The sequence below is a fragment of the Hyperolius riggenbachi genome, chromosome 10, assembly GCF_040937935.1.
Source record: "Hyperolius riggenbachi isolate aHypRig1 chromosome 10, aHypRig1.pri, whole genome shotgun sequence".
Taxonomy (NCBI): domain Eukaryota; kingdom Metazoa; phylum Chordata; class Amphibia; order Anura; family Hyperoliidae; genus Hyperolius; species Hyperolius riggenbachi.
In genome coordinates this window covers 196,505,429-196,522,190 of record NC_090655.1, presented here as the reverse complement: position 1 = coordinate 196,522,190, position 16,762 = coordinate 196,505,429, and the positions used below count along the sequence as shown (strand labels likewise).

Genomic DNA, 16,762 nt, shown 5'->3' with positions numbered 1-16,762 from the left:
TCCTGCCGTGCCCCACCGCAACGCAAAAAACTACAATCATATGAGGCTGTCAGATTTGTCAGACAGCTACTGCTTACTGTAAGCAACCGCAACATAGGAGAAAAGTAATGCCAGGTGCCCAAGATTGGTCTTTCTGATTGATTTTCCAATCACTCCTATAAAAAAATCGATCAGAAAAAAAGGTCAGAAATCAGATCAGACCTGTCAGAAATAATTGATTCGATCGTCACTCTGATGGAAAAATGTGTGTACCAGGTATAATGTATAATGCATTTTACTCAGGGAGGAGAAATGTACTTCTTATAAATGCTGTATGTGCATGCATTCGAAATTTTACTATTTCTGTGGTAGTGGTCCTTTGACTGAGTTTCTAATTTACTATATACTTGACAGTGTTGAATTTAATATGTAGATAGTAGGGCTTCTAAAGGAGGTCAGTGTTTGAATAGGTTCCATCTAGGCCAGGGGTGTTCCATCTAGGCCAGGGGCTGAAAGTGAACACTGGGACCAAGTCGTGGGCCAACCTCAATGTCTATTGGCCACTTCCCTTCCTTATAAAGCTCACTGTTTTCTAATGGCCCTCCTCCCTCGCCTATATAGTTCCCTGGTGTCTAGTGGCCCCCTCTCCCATATACAGTTTGCTAATCTCTAGTGGCCCTACTCTAATCCCTATACAGTTCCCCCAGTGTCTAGTGGTCCCCACACCCCTAAATAGTTCCCTGGTGTCTAGTCATCCCCCTCACACACCTTGAGGGCTCATTCACACTAATGGCGTTTTTTGCCCTTTTTTCAAACGTGGGCAATTTTCAAAATCACCTAAAAAACGCTTGTGCAATGATTCTCTATCACCGAGTACACATCTGAGTGGTTAATTTCCGATCCGTTTAGAGAAGCGCTGCATGGGCCATTTTTTTGGGCGATTCCGTCTCAATGGAAGGTATAGGAAAAATGCAAAACGCTCACAAAATCGCTTTGTGCAGCGATTGCAGTCGCGTTTTTAAGAATATATACATTGTATTTATTCTTTTCGGGGTCAAAGAGTTAACTTCCTGACTTGCGTCAGAGAGTGAATTACAAAACGGTTGTGGGAAAAAAGCTTAGAAAACCGCTTAGCTAAAAAAGAATCGCCCATCCAAGCGTCGGGAATTGAAAAAAAAAGACGTTTTAAAAACCACCCAACGCTAACGGCCACGCGAACGGAACACAATGTGAACAAAGCAGTTCCTTGGTGTGTAGTGCTTTACCCTCACCCATACGGCTTTCCTGATGATCCAGGGCTTTACCCCCCAGTTTAGCTTGCCTGGTGGTCTAGAGTGGGCCAAACATACTGCAAAGTGGGAAAAACACTTGAGAGCCAAATGTGATGGTTCTGAGAGCCAGATTTGGCCCATGTGCCAGAGTTTGACATGTAAGCTCTAGGCTCTCCATTTTCCTTTCACAACCTAAGTATGAATAAGGGCCAGTGCACACCAAAAATCGCTGGCGTAATCGCAAACTATATGCGTTTTTAGAAGCAATTTTTCAAAGCGTTTCCAGGCACGTGGCTAGCAATTTTCTAGTTATGCCTATCGATTTTTTGAAATGTTTTGGTGTAGATTTTTTTTTATTTGTACAGTTTGAGCTGCAAGTAAACAGCTTTTGCAAAAAAAATAAAAAATTTGGGGGGAAAATCACTCTATTGTAGTTCTTTTTTTTTTTTTTGACCTATTTTCCACTTTTACTATACTTAACATTGAGGCTAAAACGCATCCAAAATGCTGCAGGACCCACGTTTGCGTTTGGGAAAAATCTCATTGCGCTGATGTGATCCATCCCATACAAATACATTAGCCAAAACCTTTTCAAAGCGCTAGCATTATAGAAAACAAAACCAAACGCTAGCAGATCTGCAAAACGCTAGCGGCTTTTGAAGCGTTTTTTCTTATTATTATGAAGCGTTTTGCTAGCGTTTTGTGTAGCTTTTTTTGTGTAGCAGATTACAGATATTGTTACAGTAAAGCTGTTACTGAACAGCTACTGTAACAAAAACGCCTGGAAAACCGCTCTGATCTGGCGTTTTATCAAGTGTTTTGCCTTTTTCCCTATACTTAACATTGGAGGCAGAAACGCCTCCGAAATCCAAAAAATGCTGCAGCCTGGGAGTTAGCGTTTCAGCTAAAACCGACCCGCTCTGGTGTGCACCAGCCCATTGAAATACATTACCCAAGCGTTTCCTCAGCCGCAAGCGTTCCTAAAAACGCGACCCGAACCGCTCTAGTGTGCACTAGGCCTAACAGGAGATTTGGCTTCTGCTGCCCCCTACCCCAAATCAGCAGAAAGAAACATAGTGATAGGATATTGCCGGGAGATTCGATTGTGAGGGACAGTGGTGCAGCTTTCACAATGCGCTCTGTAGAGCACTGTGGGAAAGTGTCAGACCTATATAAATGAAATGCACAATGATCATTATAGATGTGCAGAGTCCAAACCTGTGCATATAAATAAACAGCTGGGAATATGCATGTAACTAAACACAGGTTGTAAAGCTTACATTTTTACTAGGATACTTCACTAACTTGGTAACACATTCTAAGTTGATGTACTATGTAACGAGTTCTTCAAAGAATAACAATGCTAATGATCATCCTAGAGTTAAAGTAGAATTTTGTTTTAACGAGCAGGATTATGTTTTAACCTTTTTATTACCATCTCAGCCACATAAATGCTTCAATTTTCTACACAGACCGATGAAACCCACTTTATAGAGGTCAACAATCTGTTTATAGTGCCTGACTTTAGATTTTCAGGAAGCAAGGAAACTGTGCTAAAAGGTAGTTTATTGGTTATTATTTGCTTTAAGGCTAGTACACACTAGCAATTTTGATTGACCAATGATTGCTCAATTTTACCACCTCCATGTAGTATGACCATTTACCTATATAATCTGCATAGAATTGAAAATCTGTTTGGCCCTCATACTACATGGAGGTGGTAAAATTGAGCAATCATTGGTAAATCAAAATTGCTAGTGTGTACTAGCCTTTAGAGTTCAGGGTCTTAAAGTGGGTGTTGCTTAAGGTGGCTAAACAGTATTTCACTGTAATGGCCCCTACATGTAGCTTCTATTCCTTCCCTACATTTATGGTGTTCCTACGGCTCCCCAGGGGGAATTAACACACACTCTGTTTATTGGGGATCTTTGAGATGCAAATCATCCCAAGTTGATAAGAGTACAGGATCTTCTCAAAAAATTAGCATATTGTGATAAAGTTCATTATTTTCTGTAATGTACTGATAAACATTAGACTTTCATATATTTTAGATTCATTACACACAACTGAAGTAGTTCAAACCTTTTATTGTATTAATATTGATGATTTTGGCATACAGCTCATGAAATCCCAATTTTCCTATCTCAAAAAATTTGCATATTTCATCCGACCAATAAAAGATAGGTGTTTTTAAAACAAAAAAAGGTCAACCTTCAAATAATTATGTTCAGTTATGCACTCAATACTTGGTCTGGAATCCTTTTGCAGAAATGACTGCTTCAATGCTACGTGGCATGGAGGCAATCAGCCTGTGGCACTGCTCAGGTCTTATGGAGGCCCAGGATGCTTCGATAACGGCCTTAAGCTCATCCAGAGTGTTGGGTCTTGCGTCTCTCAACTTTCTCCTCACAATATCCCACAGATTCTCTATGGGGTTCAGGTCAGGAGAGTTGGCAGGCCAATTGAGCACAGTAATACCATGGTCAGTAAACCATTTACCAGTTGTTTTGGCACTGTGTGCAGGTGCTAGGTTGTGCTGAAAAATAAAATCTTCATCTCCATAAAAGCCGCTCTCGCCGTAGCATGCTGCACTTTAGATTGACGTGCAGCGTTACAATGTAACGCAACGTGTGCACTGTGAACAGCCCATTGCAGCTACATTGCTGTGCGGTGGGCTGCGTTACAGGCTGCACTAACGTGCGCCTGTAACGGCTAACTGTGAAAGCAGCCTTAACCTTCGACTGACATTTTACATCTAATGTTATACTAAAATGATCCCTCCAAATTGTAATGGCATACAGTGATCCTTCATGTTTCTTGTAAAATAGGGGATTATACGTATGTGTGAACACCCTAGTTCTATGTACACTCTTGCTATATACACATCTGATATTTGTCTATGGATACTGTAATGCAAGAAATGGAATGCCCCAAAGGCCAGCACTATTCATGTACTTGATAAAATAATACTTTAGCCAATGAAAAATCGCAACCGAGTATACTATAGCTTCAATAATAAAAACAGATGAGTCCATAAAAAAACAGGAAATTTACATAAAAGGCTAATGCTACTGCAAGCCAAATATAATCAGAATAATGAGAATAATGTCAATTATGAATCCAGCATATGGTAGATATTCCTAAAACAAACACTATATGGTTCAGAAAGAACCCACAGTGGAACTCTGAGTCCTAAATAGAGCTGCTACAGTTTAATGATGAGGTCAAAGGGAAAAATGATGCAAAATGTATAATAAATAACATTAGTGGCAAGTAATTTATATCAAATAATTCATATATCAACCATAAAAATGTGAACAGAGATGACCATGTAGTGAGGAATTCATGGTGGATACAATGCATAGATGCAGTGTGGTAATATATCATATGCTGGAGAATAAACATGCACTGTGGTGTCGCAGAAGACTGGATGCAATAAAGAATATTAACGAGTAGTAGAAATCCGAGGGATTCCCCGAAACCCTCACTAGCTCCGCGGTGCTGAACCACTTTGTCAAGAGTAGGGATGTGCCCAAAGAAAAGTGTGTACATTGCACCATAAAATAAGAGGAGATGAAAGGTTAAAATGTACCCAAATTAAAAATATAAGATTTCAGAAATAAAATCTATTTTCTAATTTATAATTATAATAAATAGTAGCCTTTTTTCAGCTGCATGATGACAAATATAAAATATTTTCCATTTATTGGAGGAACCCCTCCCTTCCTTTCATATTGCCGGGACAAAGTCCGTCAGACTGGTGGAGGAGATAAAAGACAAAACACAGGCTGCTACTGATGATGTCACAGGGGAGGTGATCTCAGCTTGTGTAAGATTTCACATAGACGACACCCCTGTGAGGGAGGGTAGCTGATGACAAACACACCCATGATCTAAAACCTCCTTCTAAGCTCAGAAGTAATGGCTGCCACCTGTATGGCCCTAGTTATGAAAAGAGAAGGGTGAAAAGCATGCACTGAAATGCTCATAGGCTTGAAGGAGTGTTTATTTATCTTCGTATGTGTCAGAGTGGTGCAACTAAATATTTTGAATTAAAACAAATGTTTGGTTTGGGTCCGCTTTAAAGGGAACTTCTGACTGTAGCCAGAATTATATAGCTGCAGGAAACATGAAACTGGGTGTCAGTGTGGAATACACCATGCTGGAGCAGGCCTGGTTAACAAGGGGAGTGATGAGTAAAAGCAGGCGGGGCCAGGGACAATAAAGTCTTGTGCACATATTAGAGGCATGTTGTCCGCCAGGGATCAGGACTCAATCGTTTGGGTGACATCACAAGACTAGGGATGCGTTCTGTTGTGGAGGCGGGGGGACAGAGCGGCACATGAGTGACGTCATGTGGTGGGCGGGGTTAGAGGGAGAACTATGCTCTCAGCCAGCGTTCTGCCAGGCTGATCGCTGCTGGATGATGCATTGGGGGCCATTATACATACGCTAGATTCCCAGCATTGCCGGCAATACCGGCTGCCTCGGCTGAGTTCATTTACCATGTGTACACAGCTTTAGTATATACAGGCCAGGTCTTCCTTACTCTCTCCATTGATCTCCAACACAGAATATATTACATTATAATAAAGTGTATATTAGTATAGTAAATAAGCCCTAAGTGTCCGTGAGTTTGATAGGAGGCCACTGAACCTGTCCTGGGTTAGAATTAAATCAAGGATCCAATATGTCATTGTCACATTGCCTCTAAGCTTCTATGTAATACATTCAATTATAATTAAAGCAAATGTTCCTCCAGTTCCTCAGAGTCACCTGGTGAGCTGTATGAAGAGTCCAGAGCGAGGGAGATCAACCGACTGTTTGGCCCCAAAGGGAGTGGCGACACATATGACATGATCCTGGATTTACATAACACTACATCCAACATGGGAGTCTGCCTGATTGTTAGTGGTCTCCAAAACCACCTGGATATGCACACCTGCCATTACATACAGGTAACCATTTAATTCTGTTGTACAATAGAATTAATGTAGAGCAAATAGTGGCATGTACAAAAAATGTTTAACGTGAACATGTCATTTTGTTCATGTAATACAGTAAAAACTGGAAGGAGCAATTTTTGTGACAGTTGTGCTTGGCCTTTCAAAATGAACTTTAACCAAGGATTGAACTTTATCAACAATCAGTAGCTGATATCTCAATTTCTATGATAAATCTTTACCTTTTCATGAATAGATCACCGGGGGGGAGTTGGCGTCTGTGTGGCTGATATTGTGGCTGATAACCCTCCCGCAGTGTGATGTCATGACCATGGTCCTGACAGTTTGCTGGCTGTGAACCTCATTGCATTGTGGGAAATAATAGCTTTTTCCGACTGCCAACCAAGCAATATCTCCCTTTGTGCATAGAACTCTCAGTAACAAACATTTTGTACAGATCACCTGGCAAACGATGTCACCAAAAATTGAACATTTCAGAATTTAAATCAGGGAGAGGAAAGATTTTACATTTGTTCAATGTAAAATCTTTCCTCTCCCTGGTTTAAATTCTGAAATGTTCAATTTTTGGTGACATCGTTTGCCAGGTGATCTGTACAAAATGTTTGTTACTGAGAGTTCCATGTACAAATATTATTCCCTGAAATGCCCATGACTAAAGATGTCGGCGAACGGTTCCCGAACCATTCACTGGCGAACCCCTCACCCATTACTACTGACTAAATAATCTATAAATTAATATTGTAAAAAATAAGCAATCTTATTACTTTATTTTCACTTGCGTTCCACTTTAAAGTCAATGGGAATTGATTAAAAAAAAAATCAGCCAGCTGCTTACCTAAGGAGAGGGAAGGCTCTGGGTCCTACTTTCCTACATTCCCACTCATCTCCTGGTCCCCTCTGTTAAGCACTGGCTCCCCCGTTTGAATCCCCCACCACGTGGGCCTTCGGAAGTCTTTGCGTGAGAAAGGGCACTTGCGTGTGCGCAATATGGAGTCTTTGGGAGCACTCAGGCTCCTGATTACTCCTGAAGCCTCCTTTAGCAGCATAGAGATCAGTATTTGACCAAATTGGTTGAGTACTGCTGCCAGGGAGCCAGTGCTGGAATGGGAACCGAGAAAAGAGAGGGAAGGCTGTTTAGGACCCAGAGCCTTCCCTCTCCTTAGGTAAGTATCTGGCTGTTTTTGTTTTGTTTTTTTTTATCAATTTTCATTGACTTCAACTTCTGTTCTTGTCCTGTTTGAACTTTTCCTATCCTTTCCCCAACACTGAATTCCAATATGGCTGAGGGAACAATACTTGTGACTGACACAAATGATGTTCTGTGCATTGTTATGTGTGTTCATGCAGTATTCTCTCATTAGGAAGGCTTCAGAGGTGATTAGATGCTGCTTTACACATCTGATTACTACTGTATGTCACAATAGCTGGAAATACTATCCCACAAGCAAAGCTGCAATGCTTACAAAATTGTGGAGGATCAAAGTGGAATCCAACTAAGACAACTTCTTTTAGTTTTAGATACAGTGGGGAACCTTTAGTAAGATTTTGCTGCTGTCTATGTCTCTCCCATATTATTCCCTGAAATGCCCATGACTAGAGATGTCGGCGAACCCCTCACCCTTTACTACTTCTGGGTCGCTATGACCCTTAGTAGTATGGCTGCGCTGGGCCGGCGGTGCGCGTCCTTGATCGTGCGCCTGTTACCTGGAAATTTCTGCGCATGTGTGTGACGTCATGAGTGATGTCACGCTCATGCGCAGAAAGTGCCCGGCAACAGGCGCACGATCAAAGACGCGCACGGCCCAGCACAGCCGTACTACTACGGGTCATAGCGACCCGGAAGTAGTGCGGCAACATAGAGATTCGCGGGCGAACGGTTCGCTCACATCTCTACCCATGACCAGGGCGGAATGTGCAAATAGATCTCATCAGTGTAGTTGCATATAGTAATAAAGCCTAATAGAATGCTAACACTTATTAATTTGGCTAAAGAAAAGTCATCCCTATAACTATTAGTACTGGAAACCACTAGGAGCGCTTTTTTGAGCACTTTGTGATTTGAAAAGCTCTTACTAATGAAATGCTATGGGTGTGATCCCACTTGAGCGATGTGATTTTATAAAAGTCCCCCATAGCATTGCTTTGGCAACAAGTTTTTCAAATCACTAGTGATTAGAAAAGGCTGCTAGTGGGTTTGAGCCCTTAGAGTTTTCTGTTAATTACAAATCTATGGGCATCATCATTGAATACAACTCCAAACGACTGCATAACACAGCAGGAGCGCAACCATAGCATGGAACAAGCTAATTTCCACAACAAAATGGCTATTCTTCCAGAATTACTAAAATCTTTATTAGACAAAATCTTGTTAGAAAAACTTTAAAATATGCCACACATAATATTGCACTTATTTCTCATGCTTTGCACACCTAAAGTTTATAAATTCAAGAGTGGGACATGACCAAGCCCGACTGCCGTCTTACAGTACCGTGTGTATGACTGTTATGACCTACATGGGACTCACCAGTCCATCTCAGTGTCTGAAGTTACTGTTCTTGTGTGGCTATGCTGGTGTCATAGACCATGTTGGTCCATAAGCTCTAAAACATCTTTAAATTTTGATACTTGCCCATCAGCATGGAGCATTGAGTATTTCAGGCTCCCAGTGCCCAAATCACTTATAGCCAAAATTGGCCTCCTCAGTTATGTAATATGGGAATAGTGAAAGTAAGCTGTGTATAGGGTCAGAATTAGAGAGGATCAATGCAAATATTTCTGAGTTTATGTAGGGCTATGTACATTTGTATGCAAATATATGCAGCTTGAAAATGGACCAATCAATTTAAACCATAGTGGGACTTGATTGGACAATTTTCAAACTGCGTAAAGTTGCATACACATGTACATAATCCTGCATGAACATATGAAATATTTGCCTATCATTGGTCATCCCTAGTCAGAAAGCCTTTAAAAATAAACAACATATTTAGGCCATGCTGTTACTATTTTCTTATACACTATGGGCCATATCCTATTACTGGATAAGCTAAGCGCTGGCGAGTTCTTAATTTAGGCGATGGGGGCATCGCCTAATCCTCATTGAGTTAAGATCCCCCCCCCCCCAGGCGGAAAAGAACTTGCTTGGGCAATGTAATCGCCCAGCGAGTTCTTTACACAGTATTCAGTTACCATTTGCATGCCTCTGGGAAGCGATGCTTCCCGGCAGACATGAGCGTTAGCTTAGACCTGCAAAGAGCAGGTCTAAACCAGCTAATGCACGCCGTCACTGCAGTATCTGGGGGTCTCCTTTAATAAGGAGACCCTCAGAGCTCCCCGTCGGGTCGCCGCACACCTTAGAAGCCCCCCACGTAGCTGTGCCGGGCACCTCTGTTAACATACATACTGCCACTGGTCACTCGACACCTCTCGCTGCGAATTCCGTTGCATAATTACAGTGTATCTAACACTGTAATTACTGTCTGCGTAGGAGCCCAGGCAAAGCATCTTTGAATCTGCAGCCGGGGCTCCCGATTGGTCCACTGCCTGAGCCATTTTATTGGTTCCGACAGTGGACCAATGGGGAGCCCCGGCTGCAGATTCAAGGATGCTTGCCCGGGCTCCTATGCAGACAGTAATTACAGTGTTAGATACACTGTAATTATGCGACGGAATTTGCGGCGAGAGGCGTCGGGTGATCAGCGGCGGTATGTATGTTAACAGGGGTGCCCGTCGCAACTACGTGGTGGGCTTCTAAGGTGTGCAGCGACCCAACGGAGAGCTCTGGAGGTCTCGTTATTAAATGAGACCCCCAGATGCTGCGGTGGAAGATGGCGGCGGATGTTCGGCGGGTGAGTGCGCATGTGTGGGGAGTGAGGCCGTGGTGCTGAGGGACAGCACCACAGCGTAAACCTCACTCCCCATTGCCCGGTAATAGGGAGCATCGCTCAGGCTTTCGCCTGAGTAATGCTCCTCAACGATCGGCCACCGCGCGAAGGATATGGGCAATAGGATTTGCCGGTAACCCTCGCGCGATGGCAAGGTGATAAGTAGCTCGCATCTGTAAGCTACTTATCACCTTGAATAGGATATGGCCCTTTATGTTTAACTGATGTCTGATAAGCTATCTAAAAAAGCTGAACTGGACTGAAGATACCCATGATTTAAGGTTTTGTCTTCTGATATTTCCTGTAAATCTTGCAGGGTTATAGGTAAGCAGATTTGCTGCATGCTTGTTTAAGGTGTGTGACTCAAACACTGCTGAGGAATTAAAGATCAGCACGATGCCAGGCAACTGATGTTGTTTAATAGGAAATAAATATGGCAGCCTCCATTTCTCTCTCACTTTAGGTGTCCTTTTAGAATCTAAATGAAGAAGAGTTCCATGACGTAACTGTGAAAAGCTTAAGTATTTACTGCACAACCAGTTGTAAGAAAGCTGATGCTCTGCGCTTTGTAGGACAAAAAGAATGATCTAAGCCAGGGTTGGGCAAACTAGAACCCGCGGGATGGATCTGACCTGTTGGTGTTTTTAATCCGTATTCCTCTGCTCTCCTCCCTCCCACCCGGCAAAGTTGTGTGCATTGCATAACAATAGGTTTAACCAATCTCCATGGCCACAGCGTCGTCATGTGACCTGCCATCAGTACGTACCAATGTGTCGCATGAAGCCGCCGTGGCCATGAAGATTGCTGATGGAAAGTGCAAAAAATAAAACCTATCAGTAAGCACACTCGTAATACTCTGCAGAGAGGGAGGGAAAGCAGAGCAAAGGTATGCCGGAGGTATGCGGGCCACTAGAGGAATGCGGCCCACAGCAAGAAAAGTGTTCCCACCCCTAAGCTAAGCATTTCTAAATCCTCCATAGTTCACTGGGTTTGTCAAACTTTATTACTACTATATAAACCCCAGAGGTTGGTTTCCTCAAATAATGGATAGGTCCATTTACCCAGAGCGAATCAACCTCTTGGGCTACCAGTTAGGATACACTGCAGGGTAGATCTGCTGGGCAGCCACTCAGTTCCCATTTCAGCGCTCCCGTTGGGATCAGACCAGTTCAGTCCTTTTTTCCACTTCTTATAGAATGGTGCAGGCCATCATGTGACCTCTATATTGTACTGCCTTTTGTAAGCAATGTGACTGTTAACTCAACCTTTTCTTTTTTTTGTAATCTTTGACTTTAGACCCAAATGCCAGAATGTAATCCAAGAGTATTTGTATACACCAAGCCTGGAGCAGATCCGTATGATGTGAGTTCTGTTGCCAAATCTGGTCTTGGTGAGTGCAAGCTGCAAATGTGCAACATTAGAAAATTGGAATGTAAAAAGTTCCATGTTACTTAGCATCTAGAGAGATAACTGGTCTTTGTATGATTGACACCATTGCTTGCTCCATCCAAAAAAGGGTTATATATAGCTATAAGAAGACACATGAGAAGCTCACAAAAACATTCAACTATTAAAAACATTTTGGTGTGTAGGAATATTTTACCTATTTAATGAATTCAGTAAGGCATAAGGGGCATGACGTTTAATCAGCAGGAAAAAAAATATGCCTTTTGTAGGCTCATACCTACAGTAATTCATCAAGTAAATGCAGTGCCTTTTGTAACTTGTTGAGATTTGTCATTGCGATGCTAACTCTTCTACCTTGCAAGCAAATTGTATGCACTTAGCAATGAGCCAGTCAAAATTGTGAGAAAGCCTTTTTGATTGGCCCACTTCCAATCTGATTACAGTTAGCATTAAATTTGTGGTTCCAGAATTATCATATTATTGATCATTTTGCTTGGTCCCTGACTTTCTGATTACAGGGTCTCTTGTATAGATAAAAAATGGAAAATTGAAACAAAACGGACCACTCTTTGAAGAATATGTGATGCACAATTCTTGCAAGAAAACAAACATTAATTGTAACCCATTTTAAAATCCTGGATTCATCCTTTTTTTTCCCTTACTGAAAAAAACGGCGCTGCCATAGGAGCCTATTACAAAAGCCACGATTAGCAGAAACAAAAGGAAACTAAATTGACCTTCTGTGCCGCAAATCGCGGCTTTTATAATGGGTGCGAAAATGTCAGCACCTGGAAGCGCCCAATTAGCAGTGATTATCTAAATTTCAGAGCCTGGAGGCGCCCGATTACCGGCAAGCATTTTACATTTCAGCACCTGATAGAACTCCGGGCGCCGTGGCTTGCGGAAATGCAATCGCAGCTTTGCAGTAGACGGGGAATAATTGTTTAGGGGGGCTTTAGGGTTAGGCACATCCCAGGGGGGGTCTTAGGTTTAGGCACCACCATGGGGGGGGTCTTAGGGTTACGCATCAGTAGAGGGAGGGCTCAGTGTGAGAGTAGGGTTAGGTTTAGCAATAGTAAAATATTGTTAAATATTACAGATATTTTACTATCGGAATTCAGTAGTAGAATGTCGCTAATTTTAGCAAGAGTCTACTAGAGTAAATCCTCTGTGCCCTTTTTTCCAGGCCCCTTTTTTCATGAATGCGGTGTAATGAATAAAAATGAATAGGGAAAGGTGGGGATAAGTGGCGATTATATCCCCATTAGTCTTATACCTGCACATCCCATCCCATAGTATAGTGATATCTGAATGTGATTGTTCAGAAGTTGCACCAGGTCCCTTTTTTTTAGTCCTGCATCTCTATAAATGTCTGTTCTTGGTTGGGTATTATACTGTAGATGAGGGATGTCAAACTGGTCCTACGAAGGCTGAGATCCTCACACATTTTTGATACAGCTCAAATGACTTATGGGTCTGAATCAGGAAAGGTGTGGTCCATCAGGTAGAACATATTCCTTTCTTTCTCAGTCAATGCTAAACACTGGCATGGATCTGGCTCTCCAGGCCTGGAGTTCGACACGTGCTGTAGATGGAAGCCAAATGCTTTCATACCGATGACTGTAGCAGTACAACACTTGCAGTTTGATTCATTCTTGATAGATTTCTGCTGAAATATATCAAAATTGAGCTTGTTGTGTATGATAAGAATCGATCACGATCCCACAGTATTCCAATCAGATAGGGATCAATCAGATAGGCATAGCAGGTCTTTCTTAACCTGTTAATGGTTAGCTTAAAGGGAACCAAGCACAACTTTTTTTCCTGCAGTTTGCTATGCTTTCCAATAGCAATAGGAGCTACCATTTTCCTCCCTCCCCTTCTAGCTGCCCATTATTGATCCAGGGTAAGGTGTGAAGATAACATCTGCGGCTTCTGTAAACTCTTTGAAGCATGGTTTCCACCCCTCCCCCCCCCCAGCTGATGAAAGCTTTTGTTTGGTCTCTGCTAATGTGTGCAATAAAATAATTCAGCAGTCCTTATCTGCCTGAAATTTCTGCAGTTGGGCAGGCCTCAGAAGCAGGAGGAAGAGGAATAATAAAGGCCTCTGCTAAAAGTATTTTTTTTTTAAATGAGCATCATCGGACATTGATGCCCTGGGTGCTAAAAAAGCTGTTTGCCTAACCTTAAGAAGTCATGGTTTATAAAAGTCAGTTGCTAAGCACATGGAGGGTCTCTCCTCCATTAATTAGCCAATCACTGAAGAATGAGAGATGTTAAAATTGTTAACCACTTACCAACTGTTCCTACACATATTTTCGCCCCTGAAAACTTAACAACCAGTGGTGTAGATATGCGTATTTGTTTATTTACCTCACTGATAGCGGGTGTGCTTCTGTTTGTTTCTTCACCATTCCGCTAGTCGGTGATCGGTGAATGGGAACACATGGTCCCAAAGCCGATTAAAGTGCCTGTAATGAATGAAAGCTGGCATCAGCAAGATGCCTGTGTTCATTTACAAAAGTGAAAGTAAAAAACACAGACATATGTCTGTGTACAAAGAGTTGTGGTTAATGGATTATATTCAAATTGGGTGATGGTTGGCAGTGGGGTCCTGCAGGGGTCAGTACTGGATCCAGTGCTCTTCAATGTGTTTATTAACCACCCTGGCGTTCTATTAAGATCGCCAGGGCAGCTGCATGAGGGTTTTTTTTAAATAAAAAAAAAAATATTTCATGCAGCCAACTGAAAGTTGGCTGCATGAAAGCCCACTAGATGGCGCTCCGGAGGCGTTCTTCTGATCGCCTCCGGCGCCCAGAATAAACAAGGAAGGCCGCAATGAGCGGCCTTCCTTGTTTTGCTTAGATCGTCGCCATAGCGACGAGCGGAGTGACGTCATGGACGTCAGCCGACGTCCTGACGTCTGCCGCCTCCGATCCAGCCCTTAGCGCTGGCCGGAACTATTTGTTCCGGCTGCGCAGGGCTCAGGCGGCTGGGGGGACCCTCTTTCGCCGCTGCTCGCGGCGGCGATCGGGCAGCACACGCGGCTGGCAAAGTGCCGGCTGCGTGTGCTGCTCTTTATTTCATGTAAATCGGCCCAGCAGGGCCTGAGCGGCACCCTCTGGCGGTAATGGACGAGCTGAGCTCGTCCATACCGCTAAGGTGGTTAATGACCTAGTAGATGAAGTAGAAAGCAATGTGGCTATTTTTGCAGATGATACAAAATTGTGCAGAATCATCAACTCTCAGGAGGAATGTGACATATTGCAACAGGATTTGGATAGGATGGCTATATGGGCACATAAATGGCAGATGAAATTCAATGTTGAAAAAGGTAAAGTCATGCATTTTGATCGTAACAATGGTCTACCATCATACAAAATAAACGGGATACAGAAGGGGGCATCAAACTTGGAGAAGGACTTAGGATGAATTAAAAGTCAAATAAAAACTTGGTATGCTAGCATAATATTGCCCCTGTTTAACTCTCTAGTAAGGCTACATTTGGAATGTGGAATCCATTTCTGGGCACCAGATTACAGGAACGTTATTGCAGTTTTAGAACAGGTGCAGAGAGCCCACACAACTCATAGGGCTGGAGGAAGCCCCAGGTACAGAAAGTACCATGCATTTCTCGCTCCCATGCACGCCTACAGGAATTCTCAAGAGCCGCCCCCACCCTATGGAACTCCCTCCCAACCCCCTTCAGCAAGCCCTCAAAACACACTTCTTTAAAATGGACAACTCTTTAACTACCACACTTTAACTCTGTAAGCTGAGCACCTTTTCCACAGCCCCACCTTATGTGTCCCTCCCCCACCCTTTAGATTGTAAGCCTTTGGAATGGTGTTCCCCTTAATGTGTCTTTCTTGATCCTGCAACCCAGCTATGACACTCTTCCAATGGACTAACTTGGACTTGAATTGGTGGATCTCCGTAAAATCACATGATCAAGCATCTTATACCCTGTTTGCATGTATAACCTTGTGCTATGTTGTATATATGTACACAAGTATTAAACATTTTACAGTTTTCCTTTAGTTTTCTTTAAATTAAGTTACATGCAATTGGAGAACTTCAATTTCTAATAATACATTTGGCATAGCTCTTATTAGTAAAACATCTTGTTTTGCTTTGCTATTAGGAAGTGCTTATGATGTCTGTGTCCTCTGTTGCTGCAGGGTTTGAGCTGGGTCCGCAGCCACAAGGAGTTGTCCGAGCTGATGTGCTGCAGAATATGAAGAAAGTTGTTGAAATTACTCTGGACTTTGTTAACCAGTTAAATAAAGGTATGAGTGAGGAATAATCTATTGAGAGACGCAACAGCTACATTACAGATTATTTCAGTTATGCCATTAAGACTAGACTGGGGTTACACTCAGCATAGCATACCTTTGTTTCCCACATTGAAGAACAGTGGATAAACAGACATGTTGATAAACAGACACCGTAGTTACAGTACATATCCATTGTTAACTTATTTGCAGTCTCCGTTGTGATTAGTGGAATGCTGTTGTACAGTATGCGATAATTCCGGAGACTGTCGAAAGTCGGGCATATCATACATGGCAGTGCTATAATAATACGAAGAATACTAACATTTGTATAGCGCTTTTCTTCTGTCGGACTCAAAGCACTCAAAAGCTGCAGCCATTGGGCTGCGCTCAAGAGGCCACTCTGCAGTATTAGGGAGTCTTGCCTTGAACTGTCCAATGCAACCGAGACACTCTGACTAGGGGATTGTACGGTGGATGGTAACAACGCATCTTCTGTCACTGTGTATGGCAGAAATCTGATTCAGTGTGAACCTAGCCTTTGCATTCAAACCTGAAGCTAGTTTATGTATTGGATGGAGTAAGAAATGTTTAGAACATTCTCAGTTTTGAAGTGTTGTGTGTGCTCTTATTGCGGAGATTTCCCCTTAATTCCAGGCAGGGTAGAAACTTGGGGAAATTGTCCCAGAAAAATGAAGACCAGATATTGCCTGGATTAACAAAGACCCCGGAGGTCCTGCTCAGGGCTTTTGCTTTTAACTTATGCTAGGTACACACGATGTGTTTTTTCGGTCGATTTTCCGTTCGATCAATTTTCGATTTGTTTTTCTGCTCAATTTCCCACTTGATTCTTTTATCTTTTCCTATCAATTTCCATCCACTTCTATAAGAAATTGACCAGAAAAACGATTGAAAAATAATATCGGACATGATGGAAATTATCTATCGAACCATCTATCTAACACAAAATTGTATGGTGTGTA

General features: G+C 42.5%; 1 protein-coding gene across 5 annotated transcripts in view; it reads left to right on the top strand.

Moving 5' to 3' along the window:
- LOC137534172 (N-acyl-aromatic-L-amino acid amidohydrolase (carboxylate-forming)-like) overlaps positions 1-16,762 on the top strand; it is a 94,781-nt gene that overhangs the window by 71,471 nt on the left and 6,548 nt on the right. For all 5 annotated transcript variants that reach the window (XM_068255561.1, XM_068255563.1, XM_068255562.1 and 2 more), the window contains exons 3-5: positions 6,013-6,208; positions 11,395-11,488; positions 15,687-15,794. In XM_068255561.1, the coding sequence (XP_068111662.1) occupies positions 6,013-6,208; positions 11,395-11,488; positions 15,687-15,794 (398 nt within the window). The remainder of the gene's footprint in view (positions 1-6,012; positions 6,209-11,394; positions 11,489-15,686; positions 15,795-16,762) is intronic.